Source organism: Salvelinus fontinalis, chromosome 11 (assembly GCF_029448725.1).
Source record: "Salvelinus fontinalis isolate EN_2023a chromosome 11, ASM2944872v1, whole genome shotgun sequence".
NCBI lineage: Eukaryota > Metazoa > Chordata > Actinopteri > Salmoniformes > Salmonidae > Salvelinus > Salvelinus fontinalis.
Window position 1 is genome coordinate 22,549,926 of NC_074675.1, and position 24,729 is coordinate 22,574,654.

A 24,729-nucleotide genomic window follows, 5' to 3' on the forward strand; every position below is an offset into this window, starting at 1 on the left:
CTTTCACAACTTCTGCTAGCTACTTCAGTGGATGTTGAACATATTTTTAGCAGCAAATGAACACATTTCTAGAAGAAAATTTGTTAAATTATAGCCATGGTATATAACGGATAATCAACTCGTGGCTCTATGCGTTCTCTGGAAAATAACTCTGTGGAAGGTCAGTTGTTCCACTCACATTTTAGAGCGTGCATTATTTCCCTTTACAAAACTGTGTGGTTTGAGCCCTGAACGCAGATCGGCTGAAAGCCGTGGTATATTGAAGCAATAAGGCCCGAGGAGGTGTGGTATATGGTCAATATACCAAAGCTAAGGGCTGTTCTTACTCTCTTTTTAAAAATATTTTTTTAAATTAACAAATATCAATAAACAAAAGAGGAATAGTCACATGCAAACAAGCATACATACAAACTATTTACATTGCCAGGAATCCTAAACAAACAAATCATATTCATTAATAATACAAGTTTTAATTGCCTTTTGTAACGGTCCTGACCAGTTTTATGTTGTTTTTGTATGTGTAATTGGTCAGGGCGTTAGTTTTGGGTGGGCAGTCTATGTTATCTGTTTCTATGTTGGTTTTGGGTTGCCTGGTATGGCTCTTGATTAGAGGCAGGTGGTTTGCGTTTTCCTCTAATTAAGAGTCATATTTAGGTAGGGCGTTCTCACTGTTTGTTTGTGGGTGATTGTCTCCTGTGTCTGTGTTATGTCTTACACCATACGGGATTGTTTCGGTTGTTCGTTTCGTTTCGATGTAGTATGTTTCCTGTCCGTAAGTGTTACGTGTTAGTTATGTAAGTTTATGTTCAGGTTTCGTCTACGTCGTTTTCTTGTTTTTGTATTTTTGAAAGTGTTTTGTTTTGCCATCAGCGTTATAAATAAAGAGATGGCTTATTTCCCTCAAGCTGCATTTTGGTCTGAAGATCCTTCTCTCCTCACCTCGTCCGAGGATGAGGATAGAGACAGCCGTTACAGAATCACCCACCACGCTAAGACCAAGCGGCAAGGGAAAAATAAACGGAGTAAGGGACAGGAGAAGAAGGAGCAATGGACATGGGACGATTTATTGGAAGGAAAAGGTGTCTACACATGGGAGGAGATCCTGGCTGGTAGAGATCGCCTTCCATGGGAACAGCTGGAGGCACTGAGGAGAGCAGAGGCTACCGGAGAGAGGAACCGGAGCTATGAGGGAACGCGTCTGGCACGGAAGCCCAAAAAGCCCGTAAGTAATTCCCAAAAATTTCTTGGGGGGGGGCTAGGAGGTAGTGGGCCAAGGGCAGGTAGGAGACCTGCGCCCACTTCCCAGGCTTACCGTGGAGAGCGGGAGTACGGGCAGGCGCCGTGTTACGCAGTAGAGCGCACGGTGTCTCCTGTACGAGTGCATAGCCCAGTGCGGGTTATTCCACCTCCCCGCACTGGTAGGGCTAGATTGGGTATTGAGCCAGGTGTCATGAGGCCGGCTCAACGCGTCTGGTCTCCAGTGCGTCTCCTCGGGCCGGCATACATGGCACCTGCCTTACACATGGTTTCCCCGGTTCGCCTACATAGCCCGGTGCGGGTTATTCCACCTCCCCGCACTGGTCGGGCAACCGGGAGCATTCAACCAGGTAAGGTTGGGCAGGCTCAATGCTCAAGAGTGCCAGTACGCCTCCACGGTCCGGTATTTCCGGCGCCACCTCCCCGCCCCAGCCTAGTACCTACAGTGTCTACACTACGCACTAGGCTACCAGTGCGTATCCTGAGCCCTGTTCCTCCTCCACGCACTCGCCCTGTAGTGCGTGTATCTAGCCCGGTGCCTCCAGTTCCGGCACCACGCACTAAGCCACCTGTGCGTCTCCAGAGCCCTGAACACACTGTATCTTCTCCCCCTACTAATCCTGATGTGCTTGTCCTCAGCCCGGTGTCACCAGTGCCGGTACCTCGCATCAGGTATAGAGTGGGCTTTGAGAATGCAGTGTGCCCTGTCCTTGCTCCCCGCACTAGTAGGAAGGTGCTTATCATTAGCACGGTGCCTCCAGTTCCGGCACCATGCACCAGGTCTACAGTGTGCCGTATCCGGCCAGAGCCATCCGTCTCACCAGCGCCATCTGAGCCATCCGTCTCCCCAGCGCCATCTGAGCCATCCGTCCCCCCAGCGCCATCTGAGCCATCCGTCTCCCCAGCGCCGTCTGAGTCATCCGTCTGCCAGGAGCCTGCAAAGCCGCCCGTCTGCCAGGAGCCTGCAAAGCCGCCCGTCTGCCATGAGCCTGCAAAGCCGCCCGTCTGCCATGAGCCGCTAGAGCCGTCTGCCAGACAGGAGCCGCTAGAGCCGCCCGCCAGACAGGATCTGCCAGAGCCGCCCGCCAGACAGGATCTGCCAGAGCCGCCAACCAGACAGGATCTGCCAGAGCCGCCAACCAGACAGGATCTGCCAGAGCCGCCAACCAGACAGGATCTGCCAGAGCCGTCAGAGAGCCATGAGCAGCGAGAGCCGTCAGCCTGCCATGAGCGTCGAGAGCCGTCAGCCTGCCATGAGCGTCGAGAGCCGTCAGCCTGCCATGAGCGTCGAGAGCCGTCAGCCTGCCATGAGCGTCGAGAGCCGTCAGCCTGCCATGAGCGTCGAGAGCCGTCAGCCTGCATAGACCTGCCAGAGTCCCTCAGCCAGGATCTGCCAGAGTTTATCAGCCGGGACCTGCCCCTTGTCCCGGTGTTGCCCCTTGTCCCGGTGCTGCCCCTTGTCCCGGTGCTGCCCCTTGTCCCGGTGCTGCCCCTTGTCCCGGTGCTGCCCCTTGTCCCGGTGCTGCCCCTTGTCCCGGTGCTGCCCCTTGTCCTGGTGCTGCCCCTTATCCTGGTGCTGCCCCTTGTCCCGGTGCTGCCCCTTGTCCCGGTACTGCCCATTGTCCCGGTGCTGTCCCTTGTCCCGGTGCTGCCCCTTGTTCCGGTGCTGCCCCTTGTCCCGATGCTGCCCTTTGTCCCGGTGCTGCCCCTTCTCCTGGTGCTGGATGTTTATTTAGGGGATGTGAGTTTTAGGGTGGGCATTGGGAGGGGAAGACAAAAACGGGGAGTGACTATGGTGGTGTGGGGACAGCGTCCAGAGCCGGAGCCACCACCGTGGTCACCTGCCCACCCAGACCCTCCCCTGGACTTTGTGCTGGTGCGCCCGGAGTTCGCACCTTGAGGGGGGGGTTATGTAACGGTCCTGACCAGTTTTATGTTGTTTTTGTATGTGTAATTGGTCAGGGCGTTAGTTTTGGGTGGGCAGTCTATGTTATCTGTTTCTATGTTGGTTTTGGGTTGCCTGGTATGGCTCTTGATTAGAGGCAGGTGGTTTGCGTTTTCCTCTAATTAAGAGTCATATTTAGGTAGGGCGTTCTCACTGTTTGTTTGTGGGTGATTGTCTCCTGTGTCTGTGTTATGTCTTACACCATACGGGATTGTTTCGGTTGTTCGTTTCGTTTCGTTTCGATGTAGTATGTTTCCTGTCCGTAAGTGTTACGTGTTAGTTATGTAAGTTTATGTTCAGGTTTCGTCTACGTCGTTTTCTTGTTTTTGTATTTTTGAAAGTGTTTTGTTTTGCCATCAGCGTTATAAATAAAGAGATGGCTTATTTCCCTCAAGCTGCATTTTGGTCTGAAGATCCTTCTCTCCTCACCTCGTCCGAGGATGAGGAGAGAGACAGCCGTTACACCTTTTTGTTTTTCATTTTACTTAACGTAGTGCCATATTGTATAAATTAATTTATAAAGTGAAAAAAGTTAGGTTATGAATTAGACCATTTGTATTTGTGAATATGAAATGCAGGGGCGAAAATCTGATATCAACCTTGGAGGGGACAATTACATGAAATTTTCTCAGGAGCAATTCCTGAGGGGGACAACAAAAGTAGTGCTGTAACACATAGCCTACGTTGTAATATGTTAAATGTATATTGAGGGACCATAATCACTACTACTGGATAATTGTTAGGTACAGTAGTTAACTGAAGGGTTGTCCCAACTTGTTTAAATCATTATAATACTACTACTAATAATAGTTATAGCAGTGTTCCTTATCAGTCCAGTATGTATGCAGGTATTCGTACTTATAACCAGCAATATCAAGAAAGGCCATTAGGCGGCAATGGTACTGTACACTGTATGTGTGTAGTTTTCATAAATACAATGAACATGGTGTGATCTCATCGTAAAGAATCTCCATTGAGAACCATCACAAAGTTGGTCTCCGTTTTGAATTTACCTTTTAATTTGACATTGTGATACATTTATATAGTCATTAAATATGTGCACCTGGCCTGAGTCTACTACAATATCTTTACAAGAACAAAAAGCTTAAAATAAGTACAGTTCTAAAAGCAAAATAACTACTTCAATGAAAAACCCAAATAAATCAAACAAAATATCCTTCAGTCAGTGTCTCAACTCTTCAAACAGCAGCTATGGACAAGTATGTCACACAAAGTATGCAATTTTAAATAAAATAACATGAAATAATAATAATAATTTGTAAGTGTACTGTCATGTACTAAAAACTGAAAACTACTAAACAAAATAACAAATATCAATTACACCAGGGGTTCTCAAACAGGGGTCCATGGACTAATTGCAAGGTGTCCGTGAAATAAAATAAAGTGTAATGAACGTATTCAGTACCACAAGGTTTCCAGTAAGTTTACATATAATATAGAGGGGGTGGAGGTCCCTGAGGACCGCTCAAAACCTTGCCTGCCTTGCCTCAAAATATGCAGGGGTTCCAGTACCCAAAAAAGGTTGAGAACCACTGCTATACACACTACTGAACAAAAGAACCGAACATATGTTTGCGGGTTTCAATGGATCCAACAAATTGCTGGCAGATATTTTCCCTCTTGAGACTGTCCAGCCTGTCTTTATGTACATTACAGACAACTACGCCGTTCAGTCTCTCTTGGCCCATGCTGGCCCGTAGCCAAGTCTTTAACCTGCGGAGTGCACTGAAACTCCTCTCAGCCTCACATGAACACACTGGCACCACAAACAAAATTCTGATCAGCACCTCAACTTGGTCAAACAACCCCCGCACCTCCACTGGAAGCCTCCTGAGGACCTCTGCTGCCTCTCAACTGCTGCTACAGGGGTATTTGTTGTGAAAGTGAGGGATCTGCACTGAAAGAGAATCTATGTTCAGCTCAGGGTACTGATCTAGAGACTCATCCAACTCGCCCGTGAGAAGCGCTCTTTCCAACTTTTGCAGGACGTTTAGACTGTCCTGGTCAAAACGGTCGCCAAACTGAACCTCCACACCATCCAACACTTAAAAAAATTCTGCCCTATAGTGATCCAATGCTTTGCCAGCAAATCGTCTTGAGTGCGTCTCAATGGATTCAATGGATTCAATAGAGTCAATCAAAGTTGTTGCTTTCTCATACAGTGCAAGGTAGCTTTCGTCATTTCTCTTGCCCCTAAGAGATGACCGCACACACTCGACTGCAGCCTGCATACCAGAGACAGGGTGTCGGAGACAACAGGCGAGTCCTCGTGAGGGACAAGGTCATGGTCAACATAACGCAGACAGACACTCTCCTGTTCAGCACCAGAGACATCTTGAGTACCATCAACAATTAATGAAAATTGTACAATCGGAAGAGACCTAATCTCAGCTGCAATGCCTCGAATGACTGTATTGGCCATGTTCAGAATTTCATTCTGTGCTTTGGGGCCTGTGTACATTGTGGTACGCTCTGTTAACCACTTCAGTAAAATGGGATCATCCTCTTCTGCCCTGAGTTTCAAAAACTGGTATAAATTCCCACTGTCATCCGTGTGGCCTCTAAAGGCTTGTCCCTGTCTTACTACATGTCGCACCGAACTAACAATTTTCATCAAGCAATGCCTTGCGTCCTCCTGCTGTTTACCCCACGCGCTGGATAACTGGACACTGATTGGATTTAGCTGGTGTGCTGTTACAGTTACAAAGTGGCGGTGGGTTTGGCAGTTTTGATGTGCTGTGAATTTTTCAATGGCTTTTCTCCAGTTCCTAAATCCTGCACTAATGAAGGCAGCATCTGCTCTTTGGCCAAAAGATGGCTGGCTTGAAAACCCTTGCCTACAGTGAAAACACAACACTCCTTTTATTGATGGATTATAATGTAGCCAGGGGAAATCGCGAAACCATCTCTCTTGAAACGTCAACACTCTGTTGGCAAGAGTTTGCGGTTCTATAAATTGTGGGTGTGGCTGATATGGTTTTGTGCCATCACTGAGGTAACTGGACGATGCTGTGCCACTGTCCCCTATACTGGTGCTGCTGGCAACAAGGGTGACACCTGGTCCTGCCGTGGCTGTGACACTGTCCTCTGAAGTCTCTCTCCTTGGCTCTTTCCCTTTCACCACCCTCACTGACTCACAGTCTGACTCCTAGAAAAGAAATAAGGTGTTTGCTGTACTCCTAACTACCGGTACCCAAAACTACACAATTAATCACAACAGCAATACCATTGCCTTTAACAAATCTTAGTTTAGTCACCAGTTTAAGTTGAGAGTGGGGGTATCCATGGCATTTTCCAATTATGTCCCTATTTTACAAATCAAAAAAATTGAGAACCTTTCATAATGTTGCCAAACAAAGACTCAACAAACTTACCTGAGACTCCCTGTCTCTGCCAGTCTGTCCCTGCATATCTGTCCCCAACTCAGCTGTCTGTGTGCCATCTGTTGCCTGCTCTGCCTAATGACATCATTGTGAAACATTTCCATTAGCATTTCACTTCTTTCTTATGAACATTTTATCAACTCGTCTTTGAGATATTAGGCTACTAGAGTTCTTACTTTGCGTTTTGGTGTACTGAAAAATACTCTGATATCCGTCTTTTTACTTTTTTCTGACATTTTTCTACCTGACTGGCTGGCTGGTCTAGCTGCACACACACACATTTACACAACACATGCTGCAACCTTTTGTAATTTTAACATAGTTTGTTTCATATTGGCTAGCTTCCAATAATAGCTGAATTTGCAAAGCTAGCGAGCACCAATTCCGTTTCTGTGGTGTTTGCTATAATCTTTGCTACCTGGTTAAATAAAGGTGAAAAAAAATAAAAAATCACTAGCGACAATTTAGCTTTTGCAATGAGACCATTAAATATATTTAAGACAATGGTATAAGAGAGTGTAGTTCTGTTCAGTTTGGACTTCAGTTTATCGCTAACCTTATCACAGGGACTTTGAAGCACTACAGCTGCATGCTAATCTTGGAATAAACTGACGATAGCAAATATTCCATCTTTGACGACGCCACATAAATGGAATAGGTACTAGCTAGCTTGATAGTTAATGTTTGCTTTAGTTTGCGCGTTAGCTCTGCAAATTCAGCTAGTGTGTGAACCCTGCAACATTAGAAAAATATATACATTGCTATGTTGCAATTGACTGAATTACCTCACGTCAGTTACGTACATCGAGTGCCTTTCGGACAGTAGATACGAACCCTCTATTACCTTGCAAGCTAAAGAACTGGCAGTGGATCAAACCATCGTGAGGCAAAGGGCGGGGGGTCACAATCTTGTTAAACTTAAAAACGCGCTATTAAGTGTCTATAATCAGCACAAGTGCTTTCATTGCGTGTTATTAATATTATTGAAATTACATAGTTATGTTTACAGTGATATATTGGGGGGGACAAGTCATATTTTTCCCAGGATGGGGGGGTCGTGTCCCCCCCGTCCCCCCTGGGATTTCCGCCTATGATGAAATGTATTATTAGGTACACTAGGTACATCTTCAATGTCAGAATTTCTGAAATAAATCATTATATCAAAACAATTAAATTGTACAACCGGTCCTATTTTTTATTTATTTTTTGTAACAAAATTCTCTGTCATTCCCAAAAATTCTACTATAAACACAGGCCAAAAAAATATGCTAAATGGTCTCCTTCTCCATTCCACAGAAATCACAAATAATCTTGCTGAGGGAATTGTAGTATCACAAACAATATTCCTAATCTGGTTATTACTACATTTATCTTTGATGTTAATATTGCCAATTAATATATTTTCATGTAAATCTATGTTACTTACATCAACCACAGAGGAATTTAAAAAGAGATAAAACCCCCCTTGGAATCGCATCAAAAACAATTTGTCACGTTCCTGACCTGTTTTCTGTTAGTTTTGTATGTGTTAGTTGGTCAGGACGTGAGTTTGGGTGGGCAGTCTATGTTTTCTGTTTCTATGTTGGTTTAAGGGTTGCCTGGTATGGCTCTCAATTAGAGGCAGGTGTTTGGCGTTTCCTCTAATTGAGAGTCATATTTAGGTAGGTTGTTTCACAGTGTTCGTTGTGGGTGGTTGTCGCCTGTGTCAGTGTTTGTCGCACCATACGGGACTGTTCGGTTTGTGTTCTTCGTGTTTTATGTAAGTTCGTATAATTCAGGTCTGTCTACACATTTGTTTTTTGTCCGGTATTTCCGGCGCTACCTCCCAGTACCACCAGTGCCTACACCACGCACCAGGCTTCCAGTGCGTTTTTGAGAGCCCTGTTCCTCCTCCACGCACTCTTCCTATGGTGCGTGTCTCCAGCCCAGTGCCTCCAGTTCCGACACCACGCACTAAGCCACCTGTGCGTTTCCAGAGCCCTGTACATACTGTTCCTTCTCCCCGTACTCGTCCTGATGTGCGTGCACTCAGCCCGGTGCAACCAGTGCCGGTACCACGCACCAGGCAAATAGTACGCTTTGAGAGTACAGTGTGCCTGTCCCTGCTCCCCGCACTAGGCTTGAAGTGCGTGTCTCCAGTCCGGTGCCTCCAGTTCCGGCACCACGCACCAGGCCTACAGTGCGTCTCAGCCGGCCAGAGTCTGCCGTCTGCCCAACGGCGCCTGAACTGTCCGTCTGCCAAGCGCCGCATGAACTGCTCGTCTGTATTGAGCCTTCAAAGCCGCCCGTCTGCCATGAGCCTGCAAAGCCGCCCGTCTGCCATGAGCCTACAGAGCCTTCCGCCAGACTGGAGCCGCTAGAGCTTTCCGCCAGACAGGAGCCGCTAGAGCCTTCCACCAGACAGGAGCAGCCAAAGCCTTCCGCTAGACAGGATCAGTCTGAGCCATCCGTCTCCGCAGCGCCATCTGAGCCATCCGTCTCCTCAGCGCCATCTGAGCCATCCGTCTCCTCAGCGCCGTCTGAGCCATCCGTCTCCTCAGCGCCATCTGAGCCATCCGTCTCCCCAGCGCCGTCTGAGCCATCCGTCTCCTCAGCGCCGTCTGAGCCATCCGTCTCCTCAGCGCCATCTGAGCCATCCGTCTCCCCAGCGCCGTCTGAGCCATCCGTCTCCCCAGCGCCGTCTGAGCCATCTGTCTCCCCAGCGCCGTCTGAGCCATCAGTCTCCCCAGCGCCGTCTGAGCCATCCGTCTGTCCCGAGCCATTAGAGCCGCCCGTCTGTCCCGAGCCGTCAGAGCCGTTAGTCAGCCAGGAGCCGCTAGAGCCATTCGTCAGTCAGGATCTGCCAGAGCCGCCAACCAGACAGGATCTGCCAGAGCCGCCAACCAGACAGGATCTGCCAGAGCCGCCAACCAGACAGGATCTGCCAGAGCCGCCAACCAGACAGGATCTGCCAGAGCCGCCAGCGAGCCATGAGCGTCCAGAGCCGTCAGCCAGCCATGAGCGTCCAGAGCCGTCAGCCAGCCATGAGCGTCCAGAGCCGTCAGCCAGCCATGAGCGTCCAAAGCCGTCAGCCAGCCATGAGCGTCCAGAGCCATCAGCCAGCCATGAGCGTCCAGAGCCGTCAGCCAGCCATGTGCGTCCAGAGCCGACAGCCAGTCATGAGCTGCCCCTCAGCCCAGAGCGGCCATTAATCCACAACTGCCCCTCAGTCCAGAGCTGTCTCTCTGTCCGGAGCTGCCTTTCAGTCCGGAGTTGCCCCTCTATCCTGAGCTACCTCTCTATCCTGAGCTACCTCTCTATCTACCTCTCTATTCTCACCTACCTCTATGTCCTGAGCTACCTTGTCCCGGAGCTGTCCCTTTATTTTGTGTTGCATATATTAGGTGGGTGGAATAGAGAGGTGGTCATTCTGAGGGGGATTAGCAAGCTGGGATTGACTAATGTGGGGTGGGGACCTCGTCCTGAGCCTGAGCCACCACCGTGGTCAGATGCCCACCCAGACCCTCCCCGAAACTTTGTGCTGGTGCACCCGGAGTTCGCACCTTAAGGGGGGGGTTATGTCACGTTCCTGACCTGTTTTCTGTTAGTTTTGTATGTGTTAGTTGGTCAGGACGTGAGTTTGGGTGGGCATTCTATGTTTTCTGTTTCTATGTTGGTTTAAGGGTTGCCTGGTATGGCTCTCAATTAGAGGCAGGTGTTTGGCGTTTCCTCTAATTGAGAGTCATATTTAGGTAGGTTGTTTCACAGTGTTCGTTGTGGGTGGTTGTCGCCTGTGTCAGTGTTTGTCGCACCATACGGGACTGTTCGGTTTGTTTGTACATCGTTCTTTTGTGTAGTCTATTTTCCCTGTTCGTGCGTTCTTCGTGTTTTATGTAAGTTCGTATAATTCAGGTCTGTCTACACATTCGTTTTGTTATTTTGTTAGTTAATTCAAGTATTCTTCGTTTTCTGTCTTCGTTGTTTTGTCGTGTCTTTATTAAATCATGTCATTTCACAACGCTGCGCCTTGGTTCAATCCATGCTCCTCCTCTTCGGATGAGGAGGAGGAGGAGGAAAACCGTTACACAATTGCACATTATTTCGGTGGTTATTGGAATTTTAAACTTATCAAGAAATTCCCCATATGAGAGTAGATATCCATCCTCATTCAGTAACTGACCAACCAAAATAATTTTATTTTCAAGCCAGTTACGAAAAAAATGAGACTTATTTTTAAATCGTATAATTTTGTTGTTCCATAGAAAGTATCTGTGAGGGGGGAAAAGTGTGTTTATACGCTAACATCCAAGCTAAAATTAATTACATTGCTTCTACAAATTACATAGAAGCAAAAATTCTAAACCACCAACAGAGTCAAATAAATACTTAGGGAAGACATTCCAAATATTGTTCTGGTTTTTAATATACTTCAGAATCCAATTTATTTTACAAGTATTATTTAGAGTATTGAAATCTAAAACCTCAAGACCTCCTTGTTCATGGGTATTAGTGAGAATATCTTTCCATAGATAGTGAGGCTTGTACCTCCAAATAAAATTATAAAGAATCTTATCTAAGTCCTTTACAATTTTAGGGATAATTCAAGTGATAACAAGACATAAACCGATCTGGATAACCCGTCAGCTTTGGACAATAAAACCCAACCATATAACGAGATATCTCTCAGCAACCAGAGGTTAAATTTCTTCTTTGTTTTCTCAATAATGGGGTTAAAGTTTAATTCACTCCTTTGTTTTTCGTCCTTGCAAATAACAATTCCAAGATAAGTAACCGTATCTTTAACTGGGATACCATATACTTCCTGTAAAACACAATCCTTCAGTGGAAATAAGACTGACTTATTGATATTAATGTTCAAACCTGAAACTAAGGAAGTCTTCAATACAGGAAACTGCTTTAGAAACCTCATTCCTGTCTCTCAAAAATATGGTGGTATCATCAGCCAGTTGACATAGTTTAAATTCATTGCCAAGTGCAAACACCTTAAATTTCCTTTCTTGATATGAAGAGACATAATTTGAGTAATCAATAAAAAATAGAATTGACTAATTGGGAAGCCCTGCCTAATTCCACACCCAATATCACATTTTTGGGATGTCCCTTGAGGTAATTTTACAGAGCTAGTACAACCACTATATAAAGTTTGGACTGCTTTATATAAAAAAAAAAGGCTTTATATCAAAAAACGTATTGCTTTGAACATAAACCCATGTTCTACAGTGTCAAAAGCTTTATAAAAATCAACAAACATAAGAAAACTATCATCAAGGATGAGGTCATTATAGTCAATCATATGTAAGATCAACCTGATGTTATTACTAATGTGTCGACCATGCATAAAACCAGATTGTTCTTCATCAATTATATGATGCAAGCCTTGTGTAAAGGCAGTCAATGTTGTTCTCCCCCTTAGACGAGAAAGAGCATGGATAGGACCAAGATGCGGATTGAGGGAAATAAGCCATCTTTTAATGAAGAACAGCAAACAAGACACTACAAACTACAAAACAACAAACTAACAAACCTTCAACCGTCCTGTGTGGCCCAAACACTGACACAGGAACAAACACCCACAAAACACCAGTGAAACCCTGGCTGCCTTTGTATGACTCTCAATTAGAGACAAACAATACACACCTGTCTCTAATTGAGAATCATACCAGGCCGAACACAAAACCCCACATAGAAATACAAACATAGACAAACCCACCCAACTCACGCCCTGACCAACTAAAATGAATACAAAAACAAAGGAAAACAGGTCAGGAACGTGACAGAACCCCCCCCTTAAGGTGCGAACTCCGGGCGCACCAGCACAAAGTCTAGGGGAGGGTCTGGGTGGGCGTCTGTCCACGGTGGCGGCTCTGGCGGTGGACGAGGTCCCCACCCCACCATAATCAATCCCCGCTTCTTTATCCCCCTCCCAATGACCACCCTCCCACTAACCCCACCTAAATGAAGGGGCAGCACCGGGATAAGGGGCAGCACCGGGATAAGGGGCAGCACCGGGATAAGGGGCAGCACCGGGACAAGGGGCGGCACCGGGACAAGGGGCGGCACCGGGACAAGGGGCGGCACCGGGACAAGGGGCGGCACCGGGACAAGGGGCGGCACCGGGACAAGGGGCGGCACCGGGACAAGGGGCGGCACCGGGACAAGGGGCGGCACCGGGACAAGGGGCGGCACCGGGACAAGGGGCGGCACCGGGACAAGGGGCGGCACCGGGACAAGGGGCGGCACCGGGACAAGGGGCGGCAGGTCCTGGCTGAGGGACTCCGGCAGGTCCGGGCTGAGGGACTCCGGCAGGTCCGGGCTGAGGGACTCCGGCAGGTCCGGGCTGAGGGACTCCGGCAGGTCCGGGCTGAGGGACTCCGGCAGGTCCGGGCTGAGGGACTCCGGCAGGTCCGGGCTGAGGGACTCCGGCAGGTCCGGGCTGAGTGGCAGCTCCGGACTGTAGGGCAGCTCCTGACTGTAGGGCAGCTCCTGACTGGCGGGCAGCTCTGGCAGCTCCTGACTGGCGGGCGTCTCTGGCAGCTCCTGACTGGCGGGCGTCTCTGGCAGCTCCTGACTGGCGGGCGTCTCTGGCAGCTCCTGACTGGCGGGCGTCTCTGGCAGCTCCTGACTGGCGGGCGTCTCTGGCAGCTCCTGACTGGCGGGCGTCTCTGGCAGCTCCTGACTGGCGGGCGTCTCTGGCAGCTCCTGACTGGCGGGCGTCTCTGGCAGCTCCTGACTGGCGGGCGTCTCTGGCAGCTCCTGACTGGCGGGCGTCTCTGGCAGCTCCTGACTGGCGGGCGTCTCTGGCAGCTCCTGACTGGCGGGCGTCTCTGGCAGCTCCTGACTGGCGGGCGTCTCTGGCAGCTCCTGACTGGCGGGCGTCTCTGGCAGCTCCTGACTGGCGGGCGTCTCTGGCAGCTCCTGACTGGCGGGCGTCTCTGGCAGCTCCTGACTGGCGGGCGTCTCTGGCAGCTCCTGACTGGCGGGCGTCTCTGGCAGCTCCTGACTGGCGGGCGTCTCTGGCAGCTCCTGACTGGCGGGCGTCTCTGGCAGCTCCTGACTGGCGGGCGTCTCTGGCAGCTCCTGACTGGCGGGCGTCTCTGGCAGCTCCTGACTGGCGGACGGCTCTAGCGGCTCCTGACTGACGGACGGCTCTAGCGGCTCCTGACTGACGGACGGCTCTACTGGCTCGGGACAGACGGGCGGCTCTAATGGCTCGTGGCAGACGGCTGACTCAGATGGCGCTGGGCAGACAGATGGCTCAGACGGCGCTGGGCAGACAGATGGCTCAGACGGCGCTGGGCAGACAGATGGCTCAGACGGCGCTGGGCAGACAGATGGCTCAGACGGCGCTGGGCAGACAGATGGCTCAGACGGCGCTGGGCAGACAGATGGCTCAGACGGCGCTGGGCAGACAGATGGCTCAGACGGCGCTGGGCAGACAGATGGCTCAGACGGCGCTGGGCAGACAGATGGCTCAGACGGCGCTGGGCAGACAGATGGCTCAGACGGCGCTGGGCAGACAGATGGCTCAGACGGAGCTGGGCAGACGGGCCGTTCAGGCACCGCTGGGCAGACGGCAGACTCTGGCCGGCTGAGACGCACTATAGGCCTGGTGCGTGGTACCGGAACTGGAGGTACCGGGCTGAGGGCACGCACCTCAGGGCGAGTGCGGGGAACAGGAACAGGGCACACTGGACTCTCGTGGCGCACTCTAGGCCTGGTGCGTGGTACCGGAACTGGAGGTACCGGGCTGAGGGCACGCACCTCAGGGCGAGTGCGGGGAGAAGGAACAGTGCGTCCAGGGCTCTGGAGACGCACAGGAGGCTTGGTGCGTGGTGCCGGAACTGGAGGCACCGGGCTGGAGACACGCACCATAGGGAGAGTACGTGGAAGAGGAACAGGGCTCTGGAGATGCACTGGAAGCCTGGTGCGTGGTGTAGGCACTGGTGGTACTGAGCTGGGGTGGGAAGGTGGCGCCGGATATACCGGACCGTGAAGGAGGACACGTGCTCTTGAGCACCGAGCCTCCCCAACCTTACCAGGTTGAATGGACCCCGTAGCCCTGCCAGTGCGGCGAGGTGGAATAGCCCGCACTGGGCTATGCAGGCGAACCGGGGACACCACCTGTAAGGCTGGTGCCATGTACACCGGCCCGAGGAGACGTACTGGAGACCAGATACGTTGGGCCGGCTTCATGGCACTCGGCTCGATGCCCAACCTAGCCCTCCCAGTGCGGCAAGGTGGAATAGCCCGCACTGGGCTAAGCACGCGTACTGGGGACACCGTGCGCTTCACCGCATAACACGGTGTCTGACCAGTACGACGCCCTCTTACTCCACGGCAAGCCCGGGGAGTTGGCTCAGGTATCCAACCCGGCTTCGCCACACTCCCCTTTAGCCCCCCCCCCAAGAAATTCTTGGGTGAGCCTCTCGGGCTTCCAGCCTCTCATCCGTGCTGCCTCCTCAATCCACCGCTCCTGGGCTGTGGCTGCCTTCTTCACCTCCCGAGAGCGGCGATTCTCTCCAACCCTTCCCCAGGGTCCTTTTCCGTCCATGATCTCCCAAGACCATTCCTCCTGTGTCCAGTGCCTTAGTTCTTTCTCTCTCTCCTCAATCCGCTTGGTCCTGTTGTGGTGGGTGTTTCTGTAAAGGCAGTCAATGTTGTTCTCCCCCTTAGACGAGAAGGAGCATGGATAGGACCAAGATGCGGATTGAGGGAAATAAGCCATCTTTTAATGAAGAACAGCAAACAAGACACTACAAACTACAAAACAACAAACTAACAAACCTTCAACCGTCCTGTGTGGCCCAAACACTGACACAGGAACAAACACCCACAAAACACCAGTGAAACCCTGGCTGCCTTTGTATGACTCTCAATTAGAGACAAACAATACACACCTGTCTCTAATTGAGAATCATACCAGGCCGAACACAAAACCCCACATAGAAATACAAACATAGACAAACCCACCCAACTCACGCCCTGACCAACTAAAATGAATACAAAAACAAAGGAAAACAGGTCAGGAACGTGACACCTTGTTTCAACCTCTTAGCAAATACAAGGGCAAATAATTTCCCATAATTATTCAACAGGCTAATGGGTCTCCAGTTGTCAATATAAAGACTATCCTTATTAGGTTTGGGAATCAAAGTAGTTACACCTTGCTTTAAGGAAGCCGGTAACTCCCCTTTTTCTATTGATTCTTGGAACCTAGCAAGAATGAAAGGAATCAATTTATCATTGAATGCTTTATAAAACTCGCTTATTAAACCATCATTTCCAGGGGACCTATTGTCCTTAAGGCTTTTAATACAGTCTTTTATCTCAATTTCAGATAACTCATCATCACAAAAATCCCTGAAATCATTATCTATCTTCTTAGCAATGTTTGCTACATTGTCTAAGAAAAGATCCATATTGGAAGTTGACTGGGGTGATGTATACAGATTCTGATAAAATTGGGCAACAGGCTGAGAGATTTCATTTGGATTTTCATTGGGAGTATTACTGATCATTAATTTACATATGGAAGTCTTTTCGCCTGCCCTTTTTTCTAAATTAAAGAAATATTTTGTATTTCTCTCTCCCTCCTCCATCCATTTTCATCTTGATCTTACAAACGCTCCCCGGGCCTTTTCCTCGTAGATACAGTCTAACTGCATTTGCAATGATGATAGCTCCAGTAATTCCTGATTAGTTAGTTCAGTTTTTTTAGTATAATCCATTATTCCCTTTATGATGTCATATTCTTTCTCTCTCTTGGCACAAGCAATTTCTTTCCCCATTGAAATAGCCAAAAGCTATTTCAAATTTCATTAGCTCCCAGTAACTTCCAAACGTATTCATAACACAGGCACAATTCCAGTATTTATCAATAATTCCTGCTACTTCCTTCTTAAATACTTAATTCTCTAGTAAAGTCTTATTCATTTTCCAGTAACCTTTACTAACTTTTTTTGTTGACAAACCATGCATATTTATCTTTATTGAGTACCCTTTGTGGTCTGTTAAAATCGATGGTTCAATTGAGACTGTATCAACCTTGTCAGCCATATCTTCAGCCAGAAATCAATACGGGATTGTATACATAAATCTTTGGTACTCCATGTAAACATAATCTTATCTGGGTTCTTATGTCTCCAAATATCTAGAACACCTAACCTTAGACATATATTCCTTATCTCACAAACAGAATTGCTATCCTTAGGAGGCCATCAATCTACATTATCATGTAATACTGTATTAAAATCTCCGCCCCATATTACTTTGGCCAATGGAAATTTAGACATAATTTTAATTATTTTCCTCTCAATGTCTCTAAATAAAATACAGTTACTTGACTTGTTATTGGTAGCATAAGTATTTACAACAATGAATTGAATCTACCAATAGTGTAAACCATCTCCCTGTATTATCTGCTTCATGACTCTATATATGACCCTTAAAGTTGCCTTTTAAAATAGCGACACCTGCTGACCGATTAGTACCAAATGAAAACCAAATATCATTCCCGCATTGACACTTCCAAAACGCAGTATCTGTTATTAGCGGAAAAGGGTCCAAATGATTAGGGTGAGGCACATTGGCTACTAACAGCGTACTACACAATATACACTTAGTATTACTTTCTTAGCTACAGTCTCCCTGGCATATTACATCATTTACGCAACAGCATACAATACATTTTTGGACTCATCTTGTTGTGCTATTCTCACTTGAGCAGGAAGGTGACGCAGCAGTCCTTCGGGGGCAAATTTCGTCACTAAACTTTGTCATCAAAGTCTGGCATTCTCTGGATTTATGGTGCTTTCAAGACTACTGGGAACTCTGAAAAAACAAGGTCGAATCATGATGACGTCAGTGATCATCAGGTCGGAGCTCTAGAAAGAGGCCCGAGTTCCCTACTTGCAATTCCAGTTGGATGACCTTCAAAACCTATTTTCCCAGTTGGAGCTCATTTTTTTCAAGTTCCCAGTTGTTTTGAAGTCACTAAAATCAGATTTCCCAGTTCTGAGTTTACAGTTGTTTTGAGCGAGGCAGAAGTCATGCTGGATTGACAGCATGGCCAATGTTTAATGTTTATCCTTTTAAGCTCTTAAACCCATACTTGGGACCACACACCTACCTGTCCTCCCGGGTGGCGCAGTGGTCTAGGGCACTGCATCGCAGTGCTAGCTGTGCCACCAGAGTCTCTGGGTTCGCGCCCAAGCTCTGTCGCAGCCGGCCGCAACCGGGAGGTCCGTGGGGCGACGCACAATTGGCATAGCGTCGTCCGGGTTAGGGAGGGTTAGGCTGGTAGGGATATCCTTCTCTCAGTATGTAAAATGTAATAAAAATGTATGCACTCTACTGTAAGTCGCTCTGGATAAGAGCGTCTGCTAAATGACTAAAATGTAAATGTAATATTAGTGGCGATGGAATGTTGTTGGTTGTACTATTTTTTACCTTGTAAAGCCCTGTTTTTAAGCGATCTTGTGAATTTATATCAATAATTCTTGTCAATATTGAGAAGGCTGTATATACAGTACTGTAGCCAGTGATTAGGACATTTATATACTGTAATGGTGATATTTTGTTGTGCCGTTGGTAAACTTGCATATTCTTGTCATTTTCAATGATTTCCAATGATTTGTAAATCGGTCATTAAACAAGTGTATAAATACTGATAGAAATAAAAACAGACAGAGGCCCAGTCTACAAAAGTCAAATGTTTATTTACGGGAACGTTCTGCCTATCATTTCCTGTACATTGGTCTATATACCTCACATTTCGTCATAAATGTCCCTCCTCCTCTCAGAAACAATGACAATATAGTTCACAAGTCTTCTTCTCATACATTGTCTGCCACCTGTTATACAATCTACTACAAGCCCAAGGTCTCTCCCCTCCCTGGGTGGGGACAGAATGTCCTGAAAGGAAGACAGTAGTACAGCTTGTCTATCGATTGCTCCTCTTATCTCATACGTTGTCTCACACTTGCACCCTGCTTACATACTAACAAGGAACAAAAAGTCATTGTCCTAATTCTGACTAAAACTACACACCAGATTTATAGAGGTATGATTCTAATAAATGTCATACAATCATACAATGACAGGGTCGTTTTAGTTATAGTTCTACGTTAAATGTATACATCATTTAGTCATTATTCATAAAAATCGCATAACAAATCTCAACCGTTGATAGGTCTTCAACAACTGGTGAAAATAAGCAGTAACCAATATCACCAGAAGGCTACAGTGTCTACAGAAAGCATAACATCTTCTTTGCACTGGTATTCTGCTGAACAGTACAGCGAAAGGAAAGGAATGAAGGTCAACTAGACCTTGAGTCTACACATGCGTTGTAGTGCAAACAACGCCAAATCCACCAAAGTGTTAAACCTGTATGTTCAATATATATCTTAAGCTGCAGTACCTTCCTAACATCACCCGCTGGCGCTTCTATTACCTACAGTATGGAAGTTAGACGTACAAATGTGTCTCTGCCATGCCATTTGACAAAAGCGTGAAGCAATAGTAAGGTCTCAACACATAATGGGCACTTTCCCTTGGTTGGTGCCCAGGAATGTGTCAGGTTCTTAACTGTTAATCCCTAAAACTCCTGTTGGGGCAAAGCTGCTTTCAGGGCGACCTGTCTGCCTGCACCACATGCATGCGGGTTAAACATGCTAATAACACATTCCCCTGACTCAGACCCAGCTGGGTCCACCCATTGGGACACATTTGGCCGAGCTGGTTTTGTAACCGGCAATGTTGCCTTCTTGTCGTCCTCTTCGACAGATGAAATGCTTAACAAGTGCAGCTGAGGTTTTTGTGGTGTACCAAACCTGCAACCTGCACTCGCAGGTGCCCCCAAGGACCCTTAGGGGTGCTTGATGTTTGGCATCCAGAAAGGTTGGTTTTGAGGAAAGCAGGCTGTGTGAAAAAGGGAGATGCTGTGCAGCCTCTCAAGTGTTAACTAAGTTGATTTCTCTCTCTCTCTCTCTCTCAAATTCAAATTCAAGCTGCTTTATTGGCATGAAAAACATTGTGTCAATATTGCCAAAGAAACAATGTATACAATATCTCTCTCTCTCTCTCTCTCTCTCTCTCTCTCTCTCTCCACACTCGCTCCACTTGTTTCTATCTAGGCTTGTGTGTGGAATAGAAATGTGCCAGGCCTTTTGTTAGGCCGGTCCTCAGTACCTCCACTGCCACCCGCTCATAGAATAGGGGCTCAGGCTCAGGGGGCAGAGAGTAGGAGGGGAAAGGTCTGCCACCAGAGACAAGGAGGGAAAGAGGCGGGAGACTCATCTGTTTGTCTAGGATACACAGGAGGAGAGAGGAGCCCCAACTCAGGTCAGGTACTTTAACATTTATCCAGTCAGGTTCTGTGTGTGTGTGTGTGTGTGTGTGTGTGTGTGTGTGTGTGTGTGTGTGTGTGTGTGTGTGTGTGTGTGTGTGTGTGTGTGTGTGTGTGTGTGTGTGTGTGTGTGTGTGTGTGTGTGTGTGTGTGTGTGTGTGTGTGTGTGTGTGTGTGTGTGTGTGTGTGTGTGTGTGTTTTGGAGGTACTTGATTGATTCTGACTGCTATTATGAGACTTCAGGTTGGAGTGCTGAGAATTTGGGAGGGGAGAAAGAATTAGCCAGGCTAAATCTGGGGGGGATTATCAGAAAACAGAAAGAATGCTAGTGCCTTTGTCCAGCTATGCTCCCTGCTTCCACCATCTAACTCATGTACATATTTGCATTGTGTTGGCCTGTGTTTCCTATTGTTACTAGCATTCAAATGAAGCCAAAATCATCTTCGTCATCTCAGAACATGGATTTGATTTCCAGTACCTGACAGTAACTGTGCCGAGGTGTTTGTGAATAGCCACTTTTGGATTCTCATACTCCAGAGGTAAGAGTTATTAAGAGTTATTAAGAGTTATTAAGTCAGTATTTTCTTACTCATATTAATAGGCTACCATGCTCAGTTTGGGGGCTAATTACGGTCGTGTAGGCTCTCAATGTGTGTGTAAAGAATCAAGAGTGTTTAGTTGGGTCTACTCTACCTTTATAAAACTATTTGTTGAATGGTTTAAAATCCATTGAAAGCTGCTTTCAATTCATGTTGGCTCTGAATAAGTCTTGACTGACACATAGCTTGTTTTGCCAAGGAAAGTGAAAACGACTGAGGGAAAGTAAAATGGAAAATAAATGGAAAGGAACATGGAATAACCTCAAAGAACATTGCCTTTTCAAGATCATGTAACATCAAACATAACATCAAAATGCATGCTATATTCCTGCCCTTACAGATAAACCACATTATTTCACTTGTTGAAAGTCACATGATTTCAAATGTGACATTTTATGTGAAATCATGTGAAAAAAAAAATGTTTTGGAACACTTCAAGTGATCACATTTTCACATGTGTAGTTTCGTGTAATCACATGTTGCTTTACATTATCACATTAACTTCACATAAGATCACGTGATCATGAAAACGTGTTTTTGGAATACTTTGCGTGTTCACGTGTGAAATTCATGTGTTTTTTTGCATAAGGGTGAGCAAGCTGAGAGGCAGTGTGCTGCCCTGTATCTGACTGGATAGAATGGGTGATCCAGCGGAGGACAGATGGAAGCTGACCAGCCAACAGGAACTGTGTGTTTCTGACAAGCAGGCCACCAAACGCCCCCGCTGTTCTACACTCAAGGTGCTTAATAATGCTTTAAAATGCACACAAATGAATGTGCATGCACTCTGTCTGCACACGCATCCACGCATGCACAGACAGATGTGCGAAACATATGCACTCACGTCGTTCCCACGAGTACACATTGGCACGCACATAAGCATGCACACACACACACACACACACACACACACACACACACACACACACACACACACACACACACACACACACACACACACACACACACACACACACACACACACACACACACACACACACACACGTTGACAAACAACCATTGGTAAGCACATACACATGGATAAACACACACTAATGTTCTCTCCCTTGTGTTTGTCAGCTGTTCATCGTGGCCCTGTCATTCGCCTATTTCTCCAAGGCTCTGTCAGGGACCTACATGAAGAGTGCCATCACTCAGATAGAGAGACGCTTTGACCTGTCCAGCTCTCTCATCGGACTCATAGACGGCAGCTTTGAGATGGGTATCAACAATAACATTGAGTTGCTTGAGAATTCATGTAGAGAAACTAGATATTCGCTACAGACTACAGTGTGGTCTATTTTTGTTGTGATTCAATCAGTCTGCTCTCAATACTGTTCCGTTTTGAAGTTGTTCCTATTAATTGATTAACTGGCAGTTCGTCCATAACTCTAACAAACTCCTAACATTGTTTTATGTGCTGCTATGTTGTGGTAGTCTGGAACCCAAACTGTTATGCTATTTATAGTTTTTTTTTAAACAGAGCTTAAAGTTGTGTTTCCAGGCTACTGTAGTGTTGTGGTTTCTTGCAGGTAACCTGCTGTTCCTGGCTGTGGTCAGCCATTTTGGGGCAAAGCTGCACCGGCCCAGGCTCATCGCTGTGGGCTGTTTCCTCATGGCCGTAGGATCATTCCTCACAGGCCTGCCACACTTCTTCATGGGACGGTAAAACAATTGAAATACTGGTTAAGCTTATACTTGTAGAGATACTCCAATACGGATGATAGTTTCCCTTTAGAAATAAAGAAACATATGCAGTCGCTGATTCATCTCGGTTAATTTAGAACTAAAGTCTTGCGTAATTGGTCAGCTGCTTGATTATGTTATGGGGCTACACACGTTAACAGATGGGATTAAGAGATGCTATAAGAAGGAGCGTAATCGGAATGAGGAGCTCCACCTTCTCTCTTTACAAGTTGCGGGCAAGTCCGTGGGCCAAATGTCCCCTCCCCTTTCGGAAATCGAAATCTGCTAACACACAAAATAACCAGTGACAAAAAAAAACACAGAAACTACTGCCGCTCGTTAGCCTACGCATCCCATTCCTTCCTGACAGATTCTACACAAGCAGTTGTGTTTACGTAGATCTGTCCACGAAGTATTGGTTGTTGATCAGCGTCTCATCTCAACAAATCATGTCATTGTTACACTTAAACTTGAGTCCTTGCTCATCATAAGGCCTGCAGAACATGACATGACAACTAACTGGTCTGTCTCTTCTACAGCTACACATTTGACACAGTCATCCGAGGCTCAATGAATGACAGTGTCAGTATAACTCCATGTCTGGACCTTCTAAAGCAGACAGACCCTGAGATCCAGAGGGAGACATCCTCGGACATCAACACAGGTACCAATCGCAGAGAAACATCTTCACCTGTCTCTACCACTATAATTGTACCTTCCTGCAGTAGTCTCGCTTGGCCTGACTTGTCAAAGGCTGAACTAGCATGAGACTTTACTTACAATACTATTTCTGCAGGCCCTACAGATGCCTATTGGCTTCATAGGGAACCATGGTGCAGCGTATAAGTTGTACATACGTCGTCCCTGATAGAGGAGTTATACTATGCACCTGTGTGTCTCTGTATGATTCCCTCTGTAGACTGTGTGAGGGACTCCAGCTCCCACATGTGGATCTATGTGTTTCTGGGGAACGCTCTGAGGGGGATAGGAGAGACCCCCGTCACCCCACTAGGCATCTCCTACATCGACGACTTCGCTAAAGCTGAAAACTCTGCTTTTTACATTGGTGAGTTAATTCCACTCGCAGCAGAGCGGAAGCCATTGTGTGTGTGTGTGTGTGTGTGTGTGTGTGTGTGTGTGTGTGTGTGTGTGTGTGTGTGTGTGTGTGTGTGTGTGTGTGTGTGTGTGTGTTAACCGTACAATGAGTGTGTGTCATGTATTGTAAATATGTCATGACTAGGTTTTGCATTTATTGAAAGTTCCAGGAATTTTGCAACCCGAGTCATGACATATGTACAGTAACTGAGTAGATCAGGCTGTAGGCCTAACTGTGTGTTTTATGATTGACAGCATGTCTACAGACCATCACACTGCTAGGTCCCATGTTTGGTTTCCTGCTGGGGTCGTTGTGTGCCAGTCTCTATGTAGACATTGGATATGTCGATCTGAGTAAGAGAATCACATACTGTACACATTATTGTGTTTAGGGTCCTTTCTACTAAGCAATGTATATTAATTTTGGATCCAAATGAATTCAAAACCACTCGAAAATACTCAAATAATTCCCTTTATGCTATTTGTATTCTCAGTATAGTATGTGTATCAGTGCTTATGATAGAGATGTCTCACATCTTCCAGAGACTGTGACCATCACTCCGAAGGATGCCCGCTGGGTAGGGGCCTGGTGGCTGGGTTTCCTGGTCTCCTCTGTCATCATGCTCCTGTCAGGCATCCCCTTCTGGTTTCTGCCCCGCTCGCTGCCAAAGCAGGGAGAGGAGAGCAAGCTGCCCCCTAGCACCTCTACCCAGGATGGGACAGAGAACAGCGACGCCACCTCACATCAGGCCATGACGCTGGCTGAAATTGCAAAAGGTAGTCAAGACTTTCATTGCCGATTTTCAGATAGTTTTTCTCAGTCACTCAGGTCAGGTGAACAAGAAAAATGCCTGGCCCTATTTATGATGTACAGGAAGTAGAATCCTGTGCCTATCTTTTATGATGGACATTTATATTCCTATACAGGAACCATACATTATATACAGGGCCCTCTAACTGTAAATAATAAAGACTCAAAGCATTCACATAACCCAAACCAGAAAAAGTAACTGTGTTGTATGTTTTTCTTGTATATCTTCAGGTTTCATACCGTCACTGAAGAAGCTGCTGAGCACACCAGCGTACTTTCTGCTTCTGTGTGGCAGCCTCCTGAAGTTCAACTCCTTCATTGGCCTGCTCACGTTCAAAGCCAAGTACATGGAACAGCAGTTTGGCCAATCAGCAGCCAGAGCCAACTTCCTCATTGGTTAGATACTGTAGCTACATGTTTCTCAATCAGCTACCGTCTATATAAATCAACTATGGCCCCTCCGTCACGTTTTTTTCTGCTTCGTTTTCATTGTAAAGTCAAACTCTATTGGTTTGATTGGACCTGAGGTTTGGGTCAGAGACAGAGAGACAAGGGCTGCGTTTAGACAGGCAGCCCAAATTATG

General features: G+C 47.1%; 2 protein-coding genes across 3 annotated transcripts in view; one reads left to right on the top strand and one right to left on the bottom strand.

Annotated features, from left to right (window-relative positions):
- Positions 1-24,729, top strand: part of slco1e1 (solute carrier organic anion transporter family, member 1E1) — a 28,594-nt gene continuing 3,865 nt past the window's right edge. Inside the window, exons 1-11 of one of the 2 annotated variants that reach the window (XM_055937944.1) lie at positions 1-160; positions 19,743-19,955; positions 20,373-20,493; positions 21,143-21,293; positions 21,634-21,775; positions 22,086-22,218; positions 22,779-22,903; positions 23,159-23,305; positions 23,590-23,688; positions 23,878-24,111; positions 24,377-24,541. In XM_055937944.1, coding sequence (XP_055793919.1) covers positions 21,192-21,293; positions 21,634-21,775; positions 22,086-22,218; positions 22,779-22,903; positions 23,159-23,305; positions 23,590-23,688; positions 23,878-24,111; positions 24,377-24,541 — 1,147 coding nt within the window. In that variant the 5' untranslated portion in view covers positions 1-160; positions 19,743-19,955; positions 20,373-20,493; positions 21,143-21,191. The remainder of the gene's footprint in view (positions 161-19,742; positions 19,956-20,372; positions 20,494-21,142; positions 21,294-21,633; positions 21,776-22,085; positions 22,219-22,778; positions 22,904-23,158; positions 23,306-23,589; positions 23,689-23,877; positions 24,112-24,376; positions 24,542-24,729) is intronic. The other variant, XM_055937945.1, reaches the window with a different exon arrangement.
- On the bottom strand, positions 4,137-7,495 carry LOC129865288 (zinc finger MYM-type protein 1-like). Its single transcript, XM_055937946.1, has 3 exons — positions 7,392-7,495; positions 6,598-6,681; positions 4,137-6,371 (listed from the first exon to the last, which is right to left on the bottom strand). The coding sequence occupies exons 2-3, from the start codon at positions 6,631-6,633 to the stop codon at positions 5,361-5,363; spliced, it is 1,047 nt and encodes a 348-aa protein (XP_055793921.1). The 5' UTR covers positions 6,634-6,681; positions 7,392-7,495; the 3' UTR covers positions 4,137-5,360.

Excerpts from the sequence above, each read along its gene's own strand:
- LOC129865288 (XM_055937946.1), bottom strand. The coding sequence starts at position 6,633 with ATGCAGGGACAGACTGGCAGAGACAGGGAGTCTCAG. Across the intron at positions 6,372-6,597 it reads GCAGAGACAGGGAGTCTCAG|GAGTCAGACTGTGAGTCAGT; the intron begins GTAAGTTTGTTG and ends TTTCTTTTCTAG.